The sequence below is a fragment of the Lissotriton helveticus genome, chromosome 1_1 (genome assembly GCF_964261635.1).
Source record: "Lissotriton helveticus chromosome 1_1, aLisHel1.1, whole genome shotgun sequence".
Lineage (NCBI taxonomy): Eukaryota > Metazoa > Chordata > Amphibia > Caudata > Salamandridae > Lissotriton > Lissotriton helveticus.
In genome coordinates, this window is record NC_136057.1 from 27,465,865 (window position 1) to 27,479,824 (window position 13,960).

At 46.9% G+C, this 13,960-nt stretch overlaps 1 protein-coding gene across 3 annotated transcripts in view; it reads right to left on the reverse strand.

Annotated features, from left to right (window-relative positions):
* Positions 1-13,237, reverse strand: part of SSRP1 (structure specific recognition protein 1) — a 93,186-nt gene extending 79,949 nt beyond the window's left edge. Inside the window, exons 1-2 of one of the 3 annotated variants that reach the window (XM_078674408.1) lie at positions 13,097-13,237; positions 8,871-9,043 (exon numbers count right to left, since the gene is read on the reverse strand). In XM_078674408.1, coding sequence (XP_078530534.1) covers positions 8,871-8,924 — 54 coding nt within the window. In that variant the 5' untranslated portion in view covers positions 8,925-9,043; positions 13,097-13,237. The remainder of the gene's footprint in view (positions 1-8,870; positions 9,044-13,096) is intronic. The other 2 variants (XM_078674564.1, XM_078674486.1) reach the window with 2 other exon arrangements.
* Positions 13,238-13,960: the final 723 nt, after the last annotated feature.

The window sequence follows — 13,960 nt, forward strand, 5'->3', positions numbered from 1 at the left end:
CATAGATCAGGTACAGCACAGGCGGCAGCAGTGCAAGCTTCCCTTACACATGCAACAGGTACAGCACCGACAGCAGCAGTGCAAGCTTCCATCACACACGGAGCAGGTATAGCACAGGCAACGGCAATGCAAGCTTCACTCAAACACGGAGCAGGTACAGCACAGGCAACAGCAGTGCAAGCTTCCCTTACACATGGAACAGGTACAGCACAGGCGGCAGCAGTGCAAGCTTCCCTCACACATAGATCAGGTACAGCACAGGCGGCAGCAGTGCAAGCTTCCCTCACACACGGAGCAGGTACAGCACAGCCAACGGCAATGCAAGCTTCACTCAAACACGGAGCAGGTACAGCACAGCCAACAGCAGTGCAAGCTTCCCTTACACATGGAACAGGTACAGCACCGACAGCAGCAGTGCAAGCTTCCCTCACACATAGATCAGGTACAGCACAGGCGGCAGCAGTGCAAGCTTCCCTCACACACGAAGCAGGTACAGCACAGCCACCAGCAGTGCAATCTTCCCTTACACATGGAACAGGTACAGCACCGACAGCAGCAGTGCAAGCTTCCCTCACACACAGATCAGGTACACCACAGGCAGCAGCAGTGCAAGCTTCCCTCACACATAGATCAGGTACAGCACAGGCGGCAGCAGTGCAAGCTTCCCTTACACATGGAACAGGTACAGCACCGACAGCAGCAGTGCAAGCTCCCCTCACACACCGTCACACACCCTCAGCTTCACACACCCTCACTCACCCTCTCACACACACACACACACACACACACACACACACACACACACACACATACAACAACAAAAAGAAGAATAGAAATAAACTATCCTAATCCACACTCTAACTCCTAGATTGAAATCCTGAGTCCTAATTCACCCTACAAATACACCCTCAAGATACGCAACCGAAAGACATCCTAGAAAATAACAACCAAAGTAAAAATACGCGCAATTATGTTTTTCAAGCTTCAGGTCACCAAACTAACAATTATTAGGACAACAGAACACCAACAAAAGAACGAAGAAATCTCGGTCAGGATGCGAGGACGAGGATGTACAAACACAAAAGTAAAACAGCCTATTTTTAACTTGGGTAATAAACAAGCACTATTCATCCGGTAAATGAGACGGATTAAACACAATTGTCACGGGTTACACACAAAGCCGTAGGCATATAACAATAGCAGTTCATCGCACGGATTTACATCAAATATAGAAAACATATTACGCAAGTTGGATTCAGCGCTAACATCCCTTAGCCGCACTCTTCCCACACCCCCGCTACGCCCCCTCCCCTGCCTGCCGTGTCGAGTGGCTTCAGGTATCTTAGCCCCACGCAACGCCACTCAGCCACGCAACGCCACTCACCCACGCAACGCCACTCACACACGCAACGCCACTCACCCACGCAACGCCACTCAGCCACGCAACGCCACTCAGCCACGCAACGCCACTCAGCCACGCAACGCCACTCAGCCACGCAACGCCACTCAGCCACGCAACGCCACTCACACACGCCACTCACACACGCAACGCCACGCACACACGCAACGCCACGCACACACGCAACGCCACGCACACACGCAACGCCACGCACACACGCAACGCCACTCAGCCACGCAACGCCACTCAGCCACGCAACGCCACTCAGCCACGCAACGCCACTCAGCCACGCAACGCCACTCAGCCACGCAACGCCACTCAGCCACGCAACGCCACTCAGCCACGCAACGCCACTCAGCCACGCAACGCCACTCAGCCACGCAACGCCACGCAACGTCACTCAGCCACGCAACGCCACGCAACGTCACTCAGCCGCGCACCGCCACTCAGCCGCGCAACGCCACTCAGCCGCGCAACGCCACTCAGCCGCGCAACGCCACTCAGCCGCGCAACGCCACTCAGCCGCGCAACGCCACTCAGCCGCGCAACGCCACTCAGCCGCGCAACGCCACTCAGCCGCGCAACGCCACTCAGCCGCGCAACGCCACTCAGCCGCGCAACGCCACTCAGCCGCGCAACGCCACTCACACGCGCAACGCCACTCACACGCGCAACGCCACTCAGCCACGCAACGCCACTCAGCCACGCAACGCCACTCAGCCACGCAACGCCACTCAGCCACGCAACGCCACTCAGCCACGCAACGCCACTCAGCCACGCAACGCCACTCACACACGCCACTCACACACGCAACGCCACTCACACACGCAACGCCACGCACACACAGACCGAAAACAATAATTACATTAACATCAATAAAAGGAAATGCATAAACAAAAGTATAAGAACTCACAAAGGCACTTTTTCATAATATGCAAATAAAATTGTCATTACCTGTCGATCGTAGCAGCTCATTCCCTGAAATGTAGAAAATATACAAAAAAACACAAAAAAGAGAACATACACAGTGCATACATAATACTTTTAACTACAACAAGCAACAAACAAAATAAATGAATAGCGGCGAAACAAGTCACATACGGGTACAAATGGCAAAAGCTAAGTCAGAGGAAAAATAAACATCACAGTGCCACCTCAGGCGAAACGAAACTACTGAAACTACATACCAGGAAGACACTAGCAAAGATTACTCAATGCATCCCGAAGAATCAACTTAAACACGAGCCAACATTCGCATAAAGATCAAGAAAAATTCAAAACCCATTTTTCAAACATATATCTTTTAGAACAGTACTAAAGGATATTGTAACTCAAAACTCGATAATACACAAGGCGCAATACAAATAAAACACTCATACATCCTAATAAAACATTATTAATACGTATATACACACACGTATTAATACATTCAAATTGATGTACTATTCATCCGGAGAATGGGACGGATTAAAAACAGTAGTCAACAGTTACACAAAAAAACGGACGCAAACAACAATAGCACTTCTTCACACGGAATTCCATCTAATATAAAGAAAATATGACGGAAAAAAAAAAATCGGAAACAGTCAAATTTTTCTGAGGGAAATAAACAAGAACGATTCATCCGGAAAATGGGACGCATTGAATACAATAGTCGACAGTTACACAAAAAGAGATACGCATAACACAATAGCATTTATCCAGACGGAATTAGTTCGAATATAAGAAACATATTACGAACATAGAAATATTCAGTCACAAAAAGCTAACGAAAAATACATTACTTCACTGTACATGTCGTTCATACATTGCTAATAATACTACAGTCAGCATAGACACAAAAAGTTTCATTTCATACTTCAAGTACGTCAATAACAAATTATCCGACTACTTCAGCATCACACAAAAAGATAATGCAAACACAACTTACATCAATATATTAAAACACATTTAGCACTTCAGAATGAAACAAACACCTTTTGTACGTCAAATTACAAAAAAAATAAAATTAATACATTACATTACAGTTTAACAAAACATATGCATTACATATCGCCAATAAAAAACAACACTTTATGTTACATTACAAACATTTACAAATATTACGAGCGAAATAAATACATTTCGCAAGTATTTAACTTTAACATAGTATATATACTACATTACATTACATTAAAAGAAACTTAGGATTACATTCTTACCTGTCAAACGACGCAGCAACACCACAGGAACAAGAACACGCCTTCCGCGCACCAACATTCTCGATCTATGGGGAATTCCACCGTTGACGTATGCAAATCGGAACGCTACGTCAAAAACGTCGCGCTCCGATTGGCTAGAAAAAAACGTAAACAAAAAACACACACAACTCAAAAATAAACTAGACCGCTAAACATAGAAGACGTCGACGTGACGCTATACGTCGGCCATTTTTAAAAAAAAATAAAAAACAGACTCCACAAACACGTTACAAAATATTAACACAGTTAGTACAAAACATACACACGAAAATTACATACTAATATACACATAAGACAGAAGTAATACAAAGGGGACATGTGACACCTTTGGTTAATAACAACACATTACTTAATTAATATTAACATATACACACACTCTTAACATCACCCTCACACAACAAAACTATCACACTCTTTCACACCCGCTCAGAAACGCTAACACAACATCTCCCTCATACACCATCACACACCTTCAGCCTCACACACACTTACTCACCCTCACACTCTCACACTCAGACGCAAACAACTTCACTCATCCACTCAGCCACGCAACGCCACTCAGCCACGCAACGCCACTCAGCCACGCAACGCCACTCAGCCACGCAACGCCACTCAGCCACGCAACGCCACGCCCCGCCACTCAGCCACGCAACTCAGCCACGCAACGTCACTCAGCCACGCCCCGCCACTCAGCCACGCCCCGCCACTCAGCCACGCAACGCCACTCAGCCACGCAACGCCACTCACACGCGCAACGCCACTCAGCCACGCAACGCCACTCAGCCACGCAACGCCACTCAGCCACGCAACGCCACTCAGCCACGCCACTCAGCCACGCAACTCAGCCACGCAACTCAGCCACGCAACGTCACTCAGACACGCAACGCCACTCAGCCACGCAACGCCACTCAGCCACGCAACGCCACTCAGCCACGCAACGCCACTCACACGCGCAACGCCACTCAGCCACGCAACGCCACTCAGCCACGCAACGCCACTCAACCACGCAACGCCACTCACACACGCCACTCACACGCGCAACGCCACGCACACACGCAACGCCACACGCGCAACGCCACTCAGCCGCGCAACGCCACTCAGCCGCGCAACGCCACTCAGCCGCGCAACGCCACTCAGCCGCGCAACGCCACTCAGCCGCGCAACGCCACTCAGCCGCGCAACGCCACTCAGCCGCGCAACGCCACTCAGCCGCGCAACGCCACTCAGCCGCGCAACGCCACTCAGCCGCGCAACGCCACTCAGCCGCGCAACGCCACTCAGCCGCGCAACGCCACTCAGCCGCGCAACGCCACTCACACGCGCAACGCCACTCAGCCGCGCAACGCAACTCACACGCGCAACGCAACTCACACGCGCAACGCCACTCAGCCACGCAACGCCACTCAGCCACGCAACGCCACTCAGCCACGCAACGCCACTCAGCCACGCAACTCAGCCACGCAACGCCACTCAGCCACGCAACGCCACTCAGCCACGCAACGCCACTCAACCACGCAACGCCACTCAACCACGCAACGCCACTCACACACGCAACGCCACTCACACACGCCACTCACACACGCAACGCCACTCACACACGCAACGCCACGCACACACGCAACGCCACTCAGCCACGCAACGCCACTCAGCCACGCAACGCCACTCAGCCACGCAACGCCACTCAGCCACGCAACGCCACTCAGCCACGCAACGCCACTCAGCCACGCAACGCCACTCAGCCACGCAACGCCACTCAGCCACGCAACGCCACTCAGCCACGCAACGCCACGCAACGCCACGCAACGCCACTCAGCCACGCAACGCCACTCAGCCACGCAACGTTACTCAGACACGCAACGCCACTCAGCCACGCAACGCCACTCAGCCGCGCAACGCCACTCACCCGCGCAACGCCACTCAGCCGCGCAACGCCACTCAGCCGCGCAACGCCACTCAGCCGCGCAACGCCACTCAGCCGCGCAACGCCACTCAGCCACGCAACGCCACTCAGCCACGCAACGCCACTCAGCCACGCAACGCCACTCAGCCACGCAACGCCACTCAGCCACGCAACGCCACTCAGCCACGCAACGCCACTCACACACGCCACTCACACATGCAACGCCACTCACACACGCAACGCCACGCACACACAGACCGAAAACAATAATTACATTAACATCAATAAAAGGAAATGCATAAACAAAAGTATAAGAACTCACAAAGGCACTTTTTCATAATATGCAAATAAAATTGTCATTACCTGTCGATCGTAGCAGCTCATTCCCTGAAATGTAGAAAATATAAAAAAAAACACAAAAAAGAGAACATACACAGTGCATACATAATACTTTTAACTACAACAAGCAACAAACAAAATAAATGAATAGCGGCGAAACAAGTCACATACGGGTACAAATGACAAGCAAAAGCTAAGTCAGAGGAAAAATAAACATCACAGTGCCACCTCAGGCGAAACGAAACTACTGAAACTACATACCAGGAAGACACTAGCAAAGATTACTCAATGCATCCCGAAGAATCAACTTAAACACGAGCCAACATTCGCATAAAGATCAAGAAAAATTCAAAACCCATTTTTCAAACATATATCTTTTAGAACAGTACTAAAGGATATTGTAACTCAAAACTCGATAATACACAAGGCGCAATACAAATAAAACACTCATACATCCTAATAAAACATTATTAATACGTATATACACACACGTATTAATACATTCAAATTGATGTACTATTCATCCGGAGAATGGGACGGATTAAAAACAGTAGTCAACAGTTACACAAAAAAACGGACGCAAACAACAATAGCACTTCTTCACACGGAATTCCATCTAATATAAAGAAAATATGACGGAAAAAAAAAAAAATCGGAAACAGTCAAATTTTTCTGAGGGAAATAAACAAGAACGATTCATCCGGAAAATGGGACGCATTGAATACAATAGTCGACAGTTACACAAAAAGAGATACGCATAACACAATAGCATTTATCCAGACGGAATTAGTTCGAATATAAGAAACATATTACGAACATAGAAATATTCAGTCACAAAAAGCTAACGCTAACCTCACCCTCAACACCTCACCCACCCTCACCCTCAGTCAGCCTGAACATCACTCAACCTCAACTCCTCACTCACCCTCAACACCTCACTCACCCTCAACACCTCACTCACCATCACTCACACTCATCCTCACTCACACTCAACACCTCACCCTCACTGACACTCACTCACACTCAATCACTCTCACCCTCACTCACCCGCAACGCCTCGCCCTCAACGCCTCACCCTCAAATCCTCACTCACCCTCACTCTCACTCATCCTCAATCACCCTCAACACCACACACTCACTCACCCTCACTCACCCTCAACACCTCACCCTCACTCACTCACCCTCAACTCCTCACTCACCCTCACTCTCACTCATCCTCACTCAACCACCCTCAACTTCACTCACCCTCAACGCCTCACCCAACACCTCACCTTCACTCACCATCAACATCTCACCCTCACTCACCCACAAACATCAGCCTCAACACCTCACCCTCAAAACCTCAACCTCAACACCTCACCCTCAACACCTCACCCTCACTCACTCTCACTCACCCTCACCCTCACTCACCCTCACTCACACTCACTCACACTCACACTCACTCACACTCAGTCACCCTCACTCACACTCAGTCACCCTCACTCACCCTCACTCACCCTCAAACCCTCACTCACCCTCACTCATCCTCACTCACCCTCAACACCTCACCCTCACCCTCACCCACCCTCAACCCCTCACCCTAACTCACAATAACACTCCCTCAACCTCACCCTCACTCACTCTCACTCTCACTCACCCTCAACACCTCACTCACCATCAACACCTCACTCACACTAAACTCCTCACTCACCCCCACCCTCACTCACCCTCAACACCTCACCTTCACACAGTGCAATAGGTCTCACAGGATTTTTAGTTACAGCTTTTACAATTGTTTATTGCTTTTTTGATTTGTAATTGTTTAGCATTGGCAAAAAAAAAAAAAATGCAAAAGATTTACAACAAAAAACACAAACAATTCTAAATGCACTAACTCTAATGCTGCGAGACCTATTGAATTTCAAATGCTTGTTTCTGTATGCTGTTCATTAATGTTTTGTATTTTACATTGACACCCCTGTTCCTATCAATAAAATGTCTTTGAACTTAAAAAAGGGTCTGAGACTTCCAAAGTCTCTCCAAGTTAAGAGCAAAATCAACAGTCAGGTCAGAAGAACATTATGTGCACAGACACAAAGGAAAACAGCAACTACAAGTTCCAGGAGGCAGCATTTTGCTGGCTATAAAAACCCAAACTGGCTTAAGCGGTCACAAATCACATGGGGCAACTTGTCCACATTGCAGTCACCGGTCAGGATCATTCCTAAACGCGAGCAGACTTGGATGTGAGTTTATCCAATGTCAGCATTACAATTAGTAGGCTAGCAGGACTTGGGAAGAGCCACTTGTCAGGATCATTTGATCAAACTCATTAGGGGTGGTTAAGTGTCAGTGATATAACAGATCTACTTCTGAAAGACTGGTAGAACTAGTTCAGATTCAGTCACGTGACTGACAGATTAGTAGAGCTGGGCAGTTATGCGTCAGCATTACCTATGAAAGGTCGGCAATGCTGGGGCAGAATCAGTTCTACGTGAGTTTGCATTTGAAAAAGCAACAGAGCTGGGGAACTGCTTTTCACATCCCAAGCAAGCTCGTCTCTGATTGGCTCAGGAGTACTGTATCACATGATAAGATGTAAGTTAAACAAATTACCGGCATATTTATAGAGCACACTATTGACAAAAAAAAATAAGTGTTACCCACATAATGGTACTGAATTTAAAAGAGCAGACGAGTGGTAGAATTGGTGCACAAAGGGCTGTGAATAACATACCAGGTCAGAGTGGACAGGGGTTTTCGTAATATGGGGTGTAACAATCAGCCCCTTTTTCTCCAGAGTCATGAAGGGATGTCTAGAAGGAGCCAAGTCTTTGTCAAATAGGATAATATTAAACAATTTGATTTAAAAATAATGTTTTCTGAGGACCCTCAAACTTCTTTTTATGTCTGGAGGAGAGTATGGGTAAACCGTATAACAAATAAGTTAAACCACAACCCGTAGTATCCACACCACTGTATTCCACCTTCTTGATATAAACTATTTCCTTACCATGCAACCTTTGACCTCCTGATAGACTTCGTTGAATTCCAGTGTGTCCGCCATGGTTTCAGTAGATTGTTCTGTGAAGCCACACCCCGGTTAAGAGGCAACCAAATGCGTTTAACACTCAAAGGTGGGCGGCCACAAGCGCCACCCTGGGAAGAGCTGGAGGGTTTTCTGCTCTGCAAATACAAAGAAATTGTTGAGTGGGACAATGCTCATCCTACTCAAGTAATACTTTTAACCCATCTTGCCTGGAGACACCCCCAACACCGATCCTCCCTCACTCAACACTCCCCCGCTGCGTGCACCTGGAAAATACTTTAATGGGCCCATACAGTTTTACTTAACAGTAGTTGTTCTTCAGCTAGGGTGTAATGCCCAGGTGAACAGGAATATTTCACAAGTTAAATTTCAGAACTAAATTGTACTATTAAATGTAGGATTCGCAACCATTTTGAGGAAAACAATTTGTGAGGAAGAACCACACGATTCACCCATGGGAAGGGTGAAACACTAAATAACCCACTGAACAGAGTTGTTTAGTGTCACGTGAAGAGCACCAATGAAGAAGTGCAAATGAAAGATATGATCACATTTCTCTGCTCCAACCCTTGACTTCGCAGCACAATTTACCACAAGGCAAAAGGAAACATGGAAACAGGTCTCTGAGGAATCCTCAGGAAGTGCTGTTCATCAGACACCATCAATTGATCCCTCAGGCCTATTTAATGGTTCTATCCTTTCAGCAATGATCTTCAACCAATAGAAAGATCTACTGGTTCTCAAAGCAACTGACTGCCACACATCAAAGAAACACCTGCACATCAAGGTGAGGAGTTACCAGTCAACGATGTACAACTGATTAAAACAATTTTTTAGCTAGTTTTAGAAGGCTGTCCTCAGCACAACAACAGCTAGCAAACTTCCTGGTGCTGAATGAAGTCTAGACTAAAATTAAACCCTACTTTTCAGCAACAACCTTCCAAATTACCGACAAGGCCAACGTACTTTACAACAAAGTGATTGTACTGGACTAAGTTTTCTCTGAAGGGTCACCACAGATTTTTGCCTTCCTTTGCTGAACACGTTTTTGTTGGCTTTTAGGACTGTGCGCCGTTTACTCCTGCTGACCACCGGTAATGTTTTTCTGCTCTCACTTTTAAACATGAATTTTTTTTTATAAATTTGTTTGGTACATTTAATTTACTTAGAATTACTTTTTATGTGGTACTACATGTCCCAGGGGACTGTAAATTAAATGTTCCAGCGGGCTGCAGCACGCCTTGTGCCACCTACTGAAAATAAAAGCAAAACCTGTCTCGGGCCGCCCACGGAAGGAAGCCTAACGTGCAGTTTTAAACTGCCATTTCGACCTGGCCCAATAAACCAACTGACAGGCCTAAGCCTTCCTTTTTAATACTTATAAGTCACCAATAAGGTTGACCCTAACAGCTCATAGGGCAGGGTGCATAGTTTTAAAAAAGTAGGATATGTGCGTTTAAATTTACCATGAACTGACAGCAAAAAACTCAGTTGTTTTTTCACTGTAGCATGGCTATCTCGCATATAGACTAACACAGGGTCCGTAACCGTTAAAATCAGTTTGCAACCAGATAAGGGCAAAGCTTTCAAAGTACTGGGTCTTTGTGACGACATGGCTTGAGAGTTGTGCCTTGTCCTCATTACACTACATGCAACGTACACAAAGAAAGCGGACACCAGGCATGCCCTAGTATTTGCCACCAAAACCTGGGAAAGAAATGACCAGAACCAGTTTGGGAGTAGAGCAGGGATTTCCCCCCACACTAAGTATAAATAAGGAAGCTTCACAGATTCTCATCAGAACGACCCTGGACCTGTGGAAGATTCAGAGGGAGGACTGCCCTGCTGTCTGAAGAAAGAAGACTGGACCTACTTGCCTTGAACCCAGGATCCCCAGAAGTGATTAAGGATCACATCCTGTTTGAGCTACAGGGACACAACAGAGGTCTTCCCTGCAACTGCTCAGCACCAACTGGACCTGCTTAAGCCAAGCTGCTAGCCTCTGTAGGAGTGAGTCGGACATGCAGTGACTTTTCATTCTATATACAGGACTAGGTTACTACCTTGGGGTGGGTCTGTACCATAAAAACAGCTTAAATTACTTTTGCAAGTGTGACAAAAAGGAAAAATAACTTTAGCTTCGAAATGAGCAGTAGTTTGCTGGGCCCACTTAGTGATGCCCACCGTTGATCCAGGAGGGAACCTTATCCACGCAACATTTTCAGAACAACCAACCACTGTGCAAACGATTGCCAATTATATTCACTACATGTCAATGTGTTAAATGTGGACACCCTGAAATCTGCCGTGGATCCGGCACTCTTGGAGCTGCTGTCGACTTGTCAGATCCATTTTCAGCCACTCCTGTTGGCAGTAAGTAGCTTTTGCCGCAAAAGTTCTATATTTTTAAATCCAGCGACTTAGTAAACTCCTAAGTGGGAAGCTAAATCTTCTGCTGTCAATGAAGTGATGCACGACTGAACAGGCTGTTAGACAAAAATTTCAGTTTTTGGATTCAGTGCCAAACCCACTGTAGACAGCAGTTCCGCAAGGGATGATGTCCTACGATGTTCCATACAAACATCGAACACTACAGCTATGCTCTGCTACTTGCAACTCCCCAATGCACATCTGCCAACACTTTTGGACAAGGAGAGGACACAGACGACAATCTCAGTGAACTGGTTACGCAGAACTGGTAGAGAATGCAGCCTTTAGTAGCTTGGAGGGGAGATACCAGAGGCAAGAGGGAGCTCCTGCAACCTGGACACAAGGGGCTCACCCATGTGAAGGCTGCTGTATCCCACTCCCATTGCTATCTTACCCCTCCATCAACTCTAATCTGCACCAAGATGGCATATACAAAACAGTCTAAGTCATCACACTGTAACAATGTATTACAATTTATCTTCTGCCCAGATCTTCGTTTTAAAAAATGAAACTGGCCCACCTCTCAATTATGCGCACGACTAAGACTGTTAAATTATATATAAAACTAGCTTGCGCGTTGCTGCGATCTCAGAAGAAAGGAAACTTGTTATGGCAACATTCAATTTACATTGTCATTTTTATTGAAACTGATTCAATTTTATATGACAAACATTTCAAAGTGTTGTTTTAATTATGTTTTTTTATTCGAGTGCTTGTGGATACATGTTTTTTTTTTGTTTTTCCATCTGGTGCGTAGACGAATAAATCGGAAGGTTTTCCAACGCGTGAGCTGGCCACATACAGTTGTCCATGTGAGAAGCACGGATTCTCCAAATCTAGTCCACACACTTGCAGCGATTGTCCTTGTGCTTTGTTGATGGTTATTGCAAAAGCGAGTCGCACCGGAAAGTGTAAACGTTCAGTATTGGAAAGATTATGAGGGCCCTGGGGGGCCGATATTTAACAATTTTTTTTGCCAGAAACCTTCGCGGGAGTGTATGCAACAACTTTTAACAACTTTTTTTTTGTTGTTGCCAGAAACCTTCGCAGGAGTGTACTGAACAACTTCCCAAATTTTCATGCCGATCAGATGAATGGTGTAGTAATGCATAAAGGACACCGGACATACTTTGGTTTTTATAAATATAGAAGATAGATAAACAGTGGCAGACTAACCGAGTTTTCTTTCTTATGTGACAGCAGTTTGCTGCCTCAGCCTCACCTTCAGAGATGGGAAGTTCTACTAGATGAGAAAGGAAAAGTGACAAGCCGCAGCAGGAGGGCCAAACCTGCACAGACGTACCCATCCCTCCAATTCCACAGCTACACCAGATCTGAAGGTGAAGCCCATGAGTGGTGTGGTATGGAACTTGGATGGCCCTATGACCCATGCAGCAGGGGGAAGGATGGATGACATAAGAACACGTCACAGGTGGATGCGCTGCGAGGGTCCCTGGTGAGGTCACTCTTTCCTCCTGTAATGCACCGTTTGCTCCTCTGGTATTTTGTTTGCTCACAATTGTCACTTTTGCCTCATGTAATGTAACGTTTGCTTTTGTAATTTGTTCACTTGTAATGTTCTCTTGTATCAGTTCTGTTCCTATTGTGAAGCGCTCCGACACCTTCGGGTATATAAAAACGCATAAATAAAATAAATAAATAAAATAAAATTAAATAAATAAATTAAATCTCTTTCAACAGGTCCTCCTTGGCCCTCCCCGGCTTCCACGGCCCTCCGCTCCCCCCGCGGGCCCACTCACCGGTCCACACGGCTCTCGCGCCGCTCCCGCTCTCCCGCGCCTTGTCCCGGACACCGGTCAATCTTTCCCGCGCACGCTCCACGCACAGACACGCGTGACGCAAGACGCGCCCGGAAGCCGTCCGGGGAAGTCGCAGGCGGCGCAGGCGGCAGTCTGCGCATGTGTATAACTATCCGAGGCGGCCATAGCTAAATCAGGCACAACAGAGCGTACCGCTACGTTGGAATACATTTGAAACCCCGTGCCTGACTGCGTCATGAGGGTCGCGACAGGCCGAGGCCTGCAGATGCTTCACCGTTCCATCATGGCCACCAGGTACGGGGCAGCGACGACTCTGGTAGAGAAGAAAGCTCTATGGTTCACAATACCACAGGCGCTCGGAGGACTGATCTTCACGGCCAAAGCCAATAGGTCTGGCTTTGTTGTGATGCTGCATGCACAGGGCAAGAGCAGGGATTTAAATCTGCGATTTCCCTCTGACATGGGTGCCCACATAAGCCAGACTTATCGGCCTCCACAGCGCTGTATAGTATATTTCCACATTTTTCTTTTCTGTAATGAATTACTATTTTGTAATTATCAACCTCCTTTAACTATTTTTTGATAACATTAGTCATTCAAAAACCTCTTTAATTTCTATTAAATGACGTGTACTGTAAAGCGCTGTGATACCTTTGAGTAATGTCAGCACTGTGTAAATATGCATAAATACATAAATATAAGGAAACTAAGGGGATTAGGCTTCTTTCTTCAGTGTAAAAACAGCAGCCAATCAAAACATTCCTGGGACAGAACTGCATTTCACATCAAAACATTAGCTGGTCATGATGTAGTCCTCTAAGTACTACAACCTGCATCTTGCTT